General features: G+C 40.7%; 2 protein-coding genes across 3 annotated transcripts in view; one reads left to right on the plus strand and one right to left on the minus strand.

Moving 5' to 3' along the window:
• Positions 1-11,662, plus strand: part of slc5a10 (solute carrier family 5 member 10) — a 26,050-nt gene continuing 14,388 nt past the window's right edge. Inside the window, exons 1-9 of one of the 2 annotated variants that reach the window (XM_074629638.1) lie at positions 1-443; positions 554-625; positions 1,997-2,101; positions 2,636-2,695; positions 3,168-3,272; positions 3,372-3,477; positions 3,575-3,655; positions 4,584-4,789; positions 7,662-7,797. In XM_074629638.1, the coding sequence (XP_074485739.1) occupies positions 336-443; positions 554-625; positions 1,997-2,101; positions 2,636-2,695; positions 3,168-3,272; positions 3,372-3,477; positions 3,575-3,655; positions 4,584-4,789; positions 7,662-7,797 (979 nt within the window). In that variant the 5' untranslated portion in view covers positions 1-335. The remainder of the gene's footprint in view (positions 444-553; positions 626-1,996; positions 2,102-2,635; positions 2,696-3,167; positions 3,273-3,371; positions 3,478-3,574; positions 3,656-4,583; positions 4,790-7,661; positions 7,798-11,662) is intronic. The other variant, XM_074629637.1, reaches the window with a different exon arrangement.
• fam83gb (family with sequence similarity 83 member Gb) overlaps positions 5,890-11,662 on the minus strand; it is a 10,574-nt gene continuing 4,801 nt past the window's right edge. Inside the window, exons 4-5 of the mRNA XM_074629636.1 lie at positions 9,207-10,605; positions 5,890-6,980 (exon numbers count right to left, since the gene is read on the minus strand). Of these exons, the coding sequence (XP_074485737.1) occupies positions 6,609-6,980; positions 9,207-10,605 (1,771 nt within the window). The 3' untranslated portion in view covers positions 5,890-6,608. The remainder of the gene's footprint in view (positions 6,981-9,206; positions 10,606-11,662) is intronic.

Raw genomic sequence — 11,662 nt, forward strand, 5'->3', positions numbered from 1 at the left:
CACACCAAACACTCACTTTTGGTAACAGCGAGGTCAGCTTGTAGTCCAGCCGAGACGGGACTATTACCAAGGGCTGGAGTGTGTGTCTGACTGTGTGTGCGTGTGTGTGTGTTAACGTTAGTTGTATACAGTATGTGTTGGAAGGGGAGTGAGCAGCGCCTGGTGTTTTTCTAGGGAGTGTGATGTGTTCTTCATGGTGTTTAGGGTGTTTGCAAAGTAGGTCTGAGAGGCGGGTGTGAGGGTTAGATTCAGCAGGTGCTTGTGTACATGTGTGGCTGTAAGGAATACAAAAAGTGTGTTTTTTAAGTGTGTGTGCATTGCTGTGAACATTGAGGATGTCTAACTCCACCGTCAACTTCTACGCCCGTTCTCAGTCCTTCAGCTCCTCTGACATTATTGTCATAGTAACCTACTTCCTTCTCAACCTCGCTGTCGGCATCTGGGTGAGAGTCAGAGGTCTATATGTGTGTGTGTGTGTGTGTGTGTGTGTGTGCATGTTCAGTTTATGTGTATGTGTTGTGAATGATCGTGTGTTAACAGTTTTCTCTGTCAGTCATCATGCAGGGTGAGCAGGAATACTCTGAGCGGATACTTCTTGGCTGGACGGGACATGGCCTGGTGGCCGGTGAGTGAGTGTGTATATGTGTGCATGCATTCACCTGTGTGTGTGTGTGTGTGAGAGAGAGAAAGAGAGCTGCTCTGTAACATCTCCAACACTACTGATGTTGGTTTTATTGATAAAGACTAAAGAGAAGTTTCTAAATCTTGAGATGGTCTGTTTTTGATGTGTAGTTGGATGAAGCTTTTTGTGATAAACTGATATGCAAATATCAATAAATAATGTTATTGTAAATTAGTAATACTGATATTTGGCAGCCTTGGACATGTTCACAGACAGACTGCTGGTTTGTTACCCTTGGCTGACTTAGCCAAAATATATATTAATCCTGTATACCTGATTTGTTGATTCCATTGTATGATACTTTATAACAATTCAGACGGGAATATTGTACTTTTTTACTTTATTGCACTTATCAGACAGCTAGTCACTTTTAAAATTAAGATTTTACATTTAAAATGTATGATATGCTTATACAATGCAACACATTGTTGAAGATTAAATTAGCTGTTCCCAACCTTTTTGGGTTGTGACCCCTTTCACAAAAAACAGCAGTGTCTGGTTGGGGTCCATCATGACGATGAGTTCATTTCATTTAAATAACAGAAAGGTAAAATAGAAAAGTCCGACAAATGATTACAAATGTGTGTGAATTTGTTTTCTTCGTTGCTGACCCATTAATCATCACTGGACTGGACTAAACTACTAACTCTTAATAAAGTAGTTAAAATTAGCTACACTCGACCAGCTACAGTAAAATACCACTTATGCTTTAATGCTTTGGCATTAACAACAAAGTAATATACAATAATATATTATCCATTTCTCTGCAGAACAAGTACTTTTACTTTTGATACTTTAAGTGCCTTTTAAGTAAGATTATGAATGCAGGACCTTTACTTATGACAGAGTATTTTAACATGGCTGTCAGAATCAGAAATACTTTATTGATCCCCTGGGGGAAACTGGGATGTTACCGTTGCTCTTATGTACTGTATAAGCACAAAGAAATATTAGAAAAAATAGAAATAAATGAGTTTGTAAAATGTAGATTATGTACAAATTATACAAAACACAATATATGTAGAGTAATACAGATAAATAATAATAAAAAAAGAAAGAAATATGTACAAATATGTGCATCAAACACATACAATATATAACTACGGTGTAAATAAATAAGTAAATACAAAATGCTGAGAAATGGGGATCTATTAAGTGTGTTAAATATAAATGCAAGAATAGTATAAATAAGAATGAAATAAGAATCTTTAAAATGTACAGTATAAATGCAGTATTAATGGCAGATCATTGCACATTGTATTGTTGTATTGGTACTTTTACTTAAAAGATCTGAATACTTCTTCCGTCACACAGATCGGAGCGTCTCTCTTTGCCAGTTCAGAGGGCTCAGGTTTGTTTATTGGTCTGGCTGGTACTGGAGCAGCTGGAGGCATCGCTGTCACTGGTTTTGAATGGAATGTAAGTAGACACACACACATTTGTCCATTCAAAAAAACATGATGTGATGTTATTCTAATTGATCTATTAATAGTCACTAAAGACATTGTGGTCTGGAATGAAGCAGAGCGAGCCTGCTAATCCATGGACATGTTGTTTCTTTTGTTAGTATTAATAGAGCAGACTAGACAAACACAAACTACAGCCCAAATAACTAAACTTCCTTTTGCAGCTGAAAAGAAAACAATTAACATTAGCGTAACAATTTTACCAAATTAACTCTCTCTGGTCTGTCTGAACCAAAGAGATCAAATTAGTTTTGTAGTGTGTGTTTGTGTTTTAACAGCTGTTGCAGACAAGCTGCTGCAGGGGGCGGCAGCAGGACGTTTTTTAATGCTTTCCGACTGTATTAGTAGTTGTTGGAAACAGTACAAAGCCTTGAACATGCAGAGCACCTAAAGAGTTAAACGTTTTTACTCCAGTTTGACCAGAGAGTCTTATCTCCTGAGGTCAAATGCTGTTCTCCTTCATGTCTCCTGTATTTCCGTCTCTCAGGCCACCTATGTGCTGCTGGCTCTGGCCTGGGTATTTGTGCCTGTCTACATCTCCTCAGGGGTTAGTTTGCACACACACACACACACACACACACACACACACACATACACACACACACACACACATACACACACACACACACGTGCGGATCCATGTCTGCTTGTTAAGGCTGGTTCAGCAGGTACATTTAGATGCCAAGAGACATTCTCCTTACCAGCATACCCCGCCTTGAAAATTCCCCAACAGGGTGTTACATCTTACATACACACACACACACACACACACACACACACACACACACACACACACACACCAACTGTATAACAAAGAACATAAATTACTCTATTTGCCTCCGTTGGTACATAATTATTTTAAAACCCAGGGTAAGTGTGAACACATCCAACCAGTCCAGAGTTACCAGCTGCTAACTGGCAGATCCTACTGAGCCCCTAAAACCACCTGGAGCTTCTTAAGTTTGCCTCCTCTGTGTAGCTGTGGTGTGATGAAGAAATGTTGAAATGTGTGTGTTCAGATTGTGACAATGCCAGAGTACCTGGGCCGTCGTTTCGGAGGAGAGAGGATCAGAACCTACCTTGCTGTCCTCTCACTGCTGTTGTCTATCTTCACAAAGATATCAGTACGACAAAGTCAAACACACAAAGACGCAGAATCACACTCACTATATGGCTGCTTTGACTGCTACAAGACTAAATGTTTGTTGTGTTTCCATCTCCAGACTGACCTGTACTCTGGAGCCTTGTTTGTTCAGGTGTGTCTGGGGTGGAACCTCTACCTGTCCACCGTCCTCATGCTGGTGGTCACTGCTCTCTACACAATTGCAGGTACACAAACAACCACACGCTCACACTTACACAATTACATCCCGTAAAACTACTTTCATGTTTTTTCCCCCCATAACACACACTCACTTCCTTTCAGGGGGTCTTGCTGCTGTCATCTACACCGACACCCTACAGACATTCATCATGATTATAGGAGCAATCATCCTAACAATCACTGGTATGTACAATTATCATCATTTATAAACAGATAAAACAACTACAGATGTTTTTAAAGAGGACCTATTATGCTTTTGTGCTTTTTCCCTTTCCTTTAGTGTGTTATATAGTTTTTTGTAAAAGGTCTGCAAAGTCACAAAGCTCAAAGTCCACTCCAAAGGGAGTTACTCTCCCCCACAGAAACACTGATCCTGAACTGTCTGAAACGCCTCGCTTTAAGTCCTGCCTTTTCTTCCGTAGCGTGGTGATGTCACCAAGTAACACATTTGCATCCCGATACCCGGGCTTTGGGTATCGGCCGATACCGAGTACCGATCTGATACCAGCGTTTAATTAATAAGCTGTATGCTTCACTATCTGGAAGTAATTGGGATCATTCTATTATGTGTAAGACAACATCAGGCTGGACTTACACATTCTTAACTTTGTAAAACAAAATGTAACAAATAAATACGTAGATATGCATTTACTGAATTGCTACCTATTATTAAAATAATAACCACATGCACCAGAAACTTGGTAAAAAAATCTTTGAAAATTAAGAGGAACTTGTTAAAACCTTAACAACCCATTGTAGGGATGCACCGATCCGATATCGGTGCATCCCTACATAATACCTGCCTATCGGCTAGTTTGGCACGCCCTCAAACAAAGCTAGTTAGAGTGGAGCTGGAGCGGAGTCAGAAGAGTTTGGTCCGGTTGACCAATCACAACAGAGTAGGCAGGAGCGTAAACAGAGCGTTTCAGACAGAGGGTGAAAAGAGGTGCTGCAGCACAGCCAGTATGAGAAATGTAAAGTGTTTTTTGAACATTAAAGCATGTAAACATGTTCTAGTAGAAACCCAAAATACAAAAATGCACCTGAAAATGAACACAATAGTTCCTCTTTAAGAATCGTGTAGTTGGAGTTGTGTGTTCTCTGTTCACAGCCTTCAACAAGATTGGTGGCTACAGCAACCTGGAGCGTGTATACAGCATGGCGGTGCCCAGTAAGATCATTCCCAACAGTACCTGCCACCTGCCGCGTGCAGACGCCATGCACCTGTTCAGAGACGCCGTCACTGGTGACCTGCCCTGGCCCGGCATGACTCTGGGGCTCACCATACTGGCCACCTGGTACTGGTGCACCGACCAGGTACTTTATACTAGGGCTGTCCTCGACCAAAGAAATTATTAGTCGACTAACATTCATACGATTTTGTCGACTAATCGATTAGTTGACTTAAGGTTAAACTGAGTTTCTCCACAAAGAATCACCCAAAAGCACCAATTAAAATCTTTTGTTTACCAGAGATGTGCTAATAAGTTTCTTAGAAATAAGTAATTCAGCATGGACAAAACATAAAAAACAACTAATCGACTAAAGAAATCTTACTGGACTAAGACCAAAACGGCTCATTATTTAACGACTAATTTATAGGTTACACAAACAAGCAGTTTGTAGTGCAGTTCCTCTAATGGCCACTAGAGGCTTGCTACAAAAACTTTCATTGCATTAGTGAAGTGGGAAAACTCCTAACCTCTTTCTCAAAATAAATCAAATCATTTAATAAATGTTCACAACATCAACATCATCTAATCTGTGTTCTTTACAAAAGGAACCTTTCTTTAAAAAATAAATAAATAGCTGTGTCTTTTTAATAGTTTTGGCAGTTTTGGGCATGTAGCAATAAATTGCCTCGCCTTGGATTGGACTGGATTTACTTTATTCCAGTGGTCTGTTTATGAGGCTTATCTTGAAATTGAACAAAAAGTGAGGCGGAGTACTGTCAGTAAACTGTCCATTGCATAACTAAAAAACATGTTCACTCAAGTTGAACAAGGAAGTTGTTGAAAAATTGAATATGAAGCTTCCCCATAGTTTTGGTAACTATCTTAGTCTGTGTCTGTCTTCTCTCCCCTAAATAAGTAAAATACTCAATCTCCAAAAGAAAAGCTGGTCAAGCCTCACCCTGTTGCCATGATTTTGCGCCAAACCCAAACTCTAGGCTTCAAAAATCCCCTGAGAAACCTAAAAGCTACAATTATATATTTCTGTAGTCTATGAGGAAGAAGCAGGCATTCTTAAAATACTTCACCGTACGAACACACAATCATCAAACTGTTCTGGATCATTTACAGATCAGTTGTGAGGATGCAGAATATGTACTTTCCCTTTTTAGTATGATAAACTTTCCTGAAATATTGAGATTCTTCAATCAACTGTTAATTTACCTGAACAACAACAGAGCTGGGTTAGCAACAATTTATCTTTTTATTTACAACATTCACTTTTGGTCCCACATCAGTGTTTAGAAAATTGCATATATACCAGTTATCAACACAGTAACCCTACCCTAACACCATCAGTAACCAATCACAGTGGCATCAACACCAGAACCTGACTCTTCTATCAGTGGGGAGACATAATCGGCTAATCTTGCATGTCACAGATACACCGCATCAGCGTGGGTTGGATATGGAAAAATACAATTTACAGTACACAATTCTGAATAAGAAAAGCAGTTGAGGTAATAAAGAAATATTTGTTCAAGGGATTGTTTACAAAACTGAAGTGCCTGACTGGTTATCATCTACAAAATACCCTCTAGCAGAAATCTCAGCACCACTCTTGCTAAAATGTGTGTTTATTTCCTCCGAGGTATCAGTATTTGCCTAAAAAATTCATCATCTGCCAGACACTATACTGAAACCATCCAACTTTTATCCATGAAGTATTGGTTTTGAATGTGACGTGATTAATTTATAGATCATCAAATCAAACAGCCAACTCTTGTTGACGTAGTCGAAAAAATCCCAAGTAAAATAGTTCTTACATGTTGAGCCTCAGGGTTTGAAAACAGGAGATGACATGCATACCAGAGATAGAAGATTCCACACTGAAGAGTCAACGCTTTCTTAGAAGGATGTCTGCATCAACAATCATCCTCGTGTACCTTCGCTGGCCCACAGTTCTACCTATCAGCCTTTTTATTTTGAGTCGCTTTCTTCTGCGATGCTCCACCTCGTGCCCTCAAGTGTCTTAAATTGCTCAGTTTTGAGAAAGATACTCCTAGTAACCCTGACGTGTTGTCCGGCGGCTGCGGCGAGGCTTGATCCGTCTTCCTGTAACCCGGGCTGTGGCGTCGTGGCGACCGGCCGGAGCGTGTCTCTACGCGCGGCTGGGCCGAATCAGGCTGCAGCGTTTGACCATGCCAGTAACGGTGTCCTCCAATCACAGGGACACCTGCTGGGGAGGGGCGGTGATAACTTCCTGGTTTGGCGATGATTACTTTAGGTCCTCCCTGTCGCCCATCACGACCTGGAGATTTAGAGGTCCTGAACAACTAGACAGAGAGAGGAAGCAGAGATAGATGAGTAGGGCATCATGGAGTCAAGAGGAGTTACACAGTGTCCATTTGTGTAAATAAATCCTCCACTACCCATTTCACACATGGAGTACCTCAGAGATCAATCCTCGTCCCTTTACTATTCTTTACCTGTATGCTCAAATATTAAATATGAATGCATATTATTCCTAGATCTACTTCTCCTTTGATTCAAATGATATGAGACTGAGCACACTGCAGGTCTGCCTTACAGAAGTTAACTCAGTTATCTCAGACGTTATGATCAGACTCTTCTTAGTCATATTTCTTCACACTTAATATGTCTTTCTTCAAACATTAAGGCTCATAGCAGGAATCTTGGTGTGACATTTGATAATAGTTTGGAATAGTTTTAACGCTACTAATTTCTTTAACGCATTACCGCAACTTGCGATTTTTAGGTTGTAGCAGGCTCAGTTTTAAAGCTAGAGTGAAGATACTGATATCATATGAAACTAGAAAACCGAAGTAATCCCTTGGTACCAACCAACCTAGCTTGTTTCAAAGAAGGTTAAATAACACCCCAAACTTACGCTACATTTTGGCAAGGAAAAACTGGCTTGGTTTTGTTTTTTGAAAAGTGCTATATAAATAAAGTTACTACTATTATTGTTATTATTTGTGTTTCTGTATGTGTAGGTGATTGTTCAACGGTCCCTGTCTGCTAAGAACCTGACTCACGTGAAAGGGGCATCAATCCTGGCTGCCTATCTGAAGTTGTTGCCCTTCATCTTCATCATCCTCCCTGGCATGATCAGCAGAGCTCTCTATCCAGGTGCGTGCAAACACATGTGGGCGGACACACGCCTTTTAATTTGGAGAATAACATGTTTTTTGTAAGCATGTAGTGGCTTGCTTTGACACCCATGCTGAAACACACCCATCTTTTAGTGGGAATTTAAATGTATGAGTGAGAAAGTGTTTGTGTCTTCCCTGAACTGAACTGAACTGAACTACCTAATTGTTCATGACAAACATTATTCCTGGGAACCTCAGCACTTGTTTTTGTCAGTGATTACTCATCAAATATATAAAAGGATTAAGGATGATTAAGACGAGCATTGTGTCAACATCTACTTGTCAGTGTTGTCTTTGGCTCCAATTAACAAAAGCAAAACCGAAAGATATTCAATTTACAGTGATATAAAACAGAAAATAGAGCAAGTTTTCACAATAGAGAAGCTGAGACTTGCCATTTTTGCTTGAAAAATACTTAAACTATTGATTGTAGGGCTGCAACTTATGCTTATTTTCATTGTTGATTAATCTCTTTATTTTCTTCAGTAATCAATTAGTTTGGTCTATAAAATGTCAGAAAATGGTGAAATGTTGTTTAGTGTTTCCCAAAACCCAAGATGACGTCCTCAAATGTCTTATTTGGTCCACAACTCAAATATATTCAGTTTACTTAGTCATAGAGGAGTAAAGAAACCAGAAAATATTCACATTTAACAAGCTGGAATCAGAATTTTGATTTTCTTTTTCTTTAAAAATGACTCAAACTGATTAATTGATTATCAAAATAGTTGGCGATTAATTTGAAAGTTGACAACTCTAATTGATTGATTATTAAAATTGTTAATTTTCTGTCAATCAATTGACTAATCATTTCACCTTTACAATTAGCTTTTCTTTTCATTATCAATGAATCTGTTGATTATTTCAATTCAACTAACTGCTTAATTGTTAAGTCTTTAAAATGTGAGAGAATATTAAAAAATGGCCATCACAATTTCCCAGACCAACAGTCTATAACCCAAATATTTACATTGTTATCATACAGAATAGCAAACACTCACATTTGAGCTAGGGGGGGCCACAGCAAATTGGAGGGAAGATGGGAGAAAATGGATAAAAATAAATTAATAAATGAATGAATGAAAAAAGTAAAAATAAAATGTAATCATTGTTATTGTTATTATTATTATTTATAATAATATATAACATCAGAATCTTATTTGCCATGCCAAGTTTTATTTTATTTATTTACTTTTTAAATATTTGCTGTAGTAATGTCAATGGGCTTTTAAAGACATCTTGCAAAAGGGGGGCCCCCGGCCATAAGCTAATGCTATTTGGGAGGCCTTGGCGTGGAAATGTTTGGGAATCCCTGGACTAAGCTATTGATGGACTAATTGTGTCAAGACCAAAGGATTAGAAATATTGACATATATGATATAATACCTGTCCTATGTGCCTATGCGGTGAGGGGTGTCCTAGTCTGCGGAGCTGCTGTGATTGGCGAATGAGGGCATTGCTGTCTTCCGACTGGCTGGGCTCCCGCAGATCCAGCATGCTCTGGGAGAAGCGGGCCATCATGTTGACCCCGTCTCCTTGGCGATGCCCGCGCCCTGACCCTGACGTCGTCACTCCATTGGTCAACGGGTCGATGGGCTCAGGCTGGGAACATTCATAAAACTCCTCCTCTGATCCCGTGGAGGTGCTCGAAGGACCCTCATTGGCTGCTCGGTCACACATGACCTTGGTGCTGTCTTGGCTGCCCTCGCCGGTGCTGCCAGAGTCCCTGCCATCGCTCTGTGAGGTTGTGCGGCCACGGCCTGGCGTCAGCTCCTCTCGGGTTTCCTTTTTGTTGAAGTCATCGAGACTTTCCAATTGGTCCATTTTCATCAGAGTGACCACTGGTTTGCCAAGGTACTCTGAGGGGGCTTCGTCTATGATTAACTGCAGTGTGCGGCGTTTAGGAATGGGAGGTACTACAGTTTGAGTCTCTGGAGTTTCCTTAGCATTGTCTGTTGGCTGTGAATCAGCAGTAACATTGGGTGGTGTTGTTGCATTGGGTTTGTGTGTGTCTTGTGTTAAAGGTGCGTTGGGCTGCGTAGGGGGCGCTCCGGAATCTGTTGCATCAGTTTGGTCCTTAATCGGAGCTGTGTGCGTTTGCTCTTTGAGCTGTTTGTTGGTTGGACTCACAGGAGTCGAGGCCCCTGCACTTGTATTCCCAGAAGGACTTTCTGCTGCTCCTGCAGCGTTTGCAGCCAGACCTGAAGCAGGTTTCTCAGTCTGTGGTGATAGCGTCATTGGCGTCTTGAAGCGTATGGCCTGGCTGGTCTCAAACCTCTCCGACCTCTGTAAGTGAACCTGATTGGCTCGCTTTTCATCCCGGATGTTGATAAAGCCAATCACGTCGCTTGGTGGGTCCGGCTCTGGCCAGGTGGGCAGGTATGGGATCAGGTACGCTTTCTCCAGATGGGCTAATCCCGGATGTAAGGGTGGCTCTTCGATGACATGCTTAAGACGTCCTTTCATAAACTTTAGCCCAGTGGGATTCTGGGAGTTCTTGTTGCTGGAATTTTGGTCAGAAGAAGTCCCACTTGCGTGGGTTCCCGAGGTAACAAGGGAGTATTTGGGATTGATGAGCTTCCTAGCAATAGCAGCTGACACCGGAGTAGGGGCATAATGAGGGATCGGGTCAGGGACTGGCTCATCTTCCATAGGGACCTTGTTGAGAGACACACCTCTGGACAAGAGGTAAAGGTCGCGAAACCGCAGGTCGAAGGTCTCCGTGGCCTGTCCTGTGATCACAGTGATGAGGTTACGGTCCAAACGAGATGAGGACCAGGTGAAGCTGGAATAACAGACATGGAAACATAAATCCACAGCAGTGACTCCCCTATTTACATGCTCAACTGACGGGTGCTCAGATTTCACACATTTTTTCCTACTAAATCTGGTTCATGTTTGTCACATCTAAACTTTTTCCTCTATGTCACAACTCCTGCTGAGAGAACCCAACTAATAGTTTAATCATTACACCAGACATTTGTACCCTGAGTTCATGAATCATTATGCTCATCTCATGATTTCTTCACGCAATGTACCCAAGATGAAAAAAGTAGGTATCCCTAACTTTTCTTTTTTTTCCCTAATGTGATTATATCATATTTCAAATTATTTTGAAGGCATACGTTTTTGTTTGTAAAAATATTAGACAATATTGATGAAAATGGTGCTGTCACTGTGTTGCTTTCAGCCTTTAGAGTGCTGCAGGAATGAGTCCTAAAACCTGGAAATGAGTTAGCATTTTAGCACTTCCAGTTCCCTCGTCTGGAAGACAGTGGGTTTTTTGTATGGGTTTTTGGTTAGATGCCTGAAATAAGGTCTGTGGTTAACACAAGCTTAAGAGATTTTAATGTTTTGCTGATATAAAATACATCAGTAAATATCCCACTCGTGAATTTTGAAGCTTTTACGTGTCTTAAAAAAGGCGGTTGCTAACAAGTTGCTAAATGAGACTACTAAACGTAATCACGCCGACCCGTCCACCTTTACAGCCTTGTTGTGTACACTCACGGTCATGCGACCGTGGTGTAGTTCATTGTTCAGTGTTAATTTGTGGAGATTATTTTACGAAACAAAAAGTGTAAGTATCATAAACGTTTGTTTGCCACAGAGCTTATTTTCTGCAATAATCCAAAACCCAATGGAAAAATCCCATTTGCTTTTTTGTAATGGGAACCAGGACGATGCTAACTTCCGAGTTGGCCTACAAAAATACGTCATCCCTGCAGCACTCTATTGATCTCAGTATTCCAGTTGTTACGGTGAAAGAGTTAGCCAACATCCAGCAGAGATGGAGCAACATTAGCATTCATTTGGAGGTGTGTTTTTGGCTACCTGACAAA

Source organism: Sebastes fasciatus, chromosome 3 (assembly GCF_043250625.1).
Source record: "Sebastes fasciatus isolate fSebFas1 chromosome 3, fSebFas1.pri, whole genome shotgun sequence".
NCBI lineage: Eukaryota > Metazoa > Chordata > Actinopteri > Perciformes > Sebastidae > Sebastes > Sebastes fasciatus.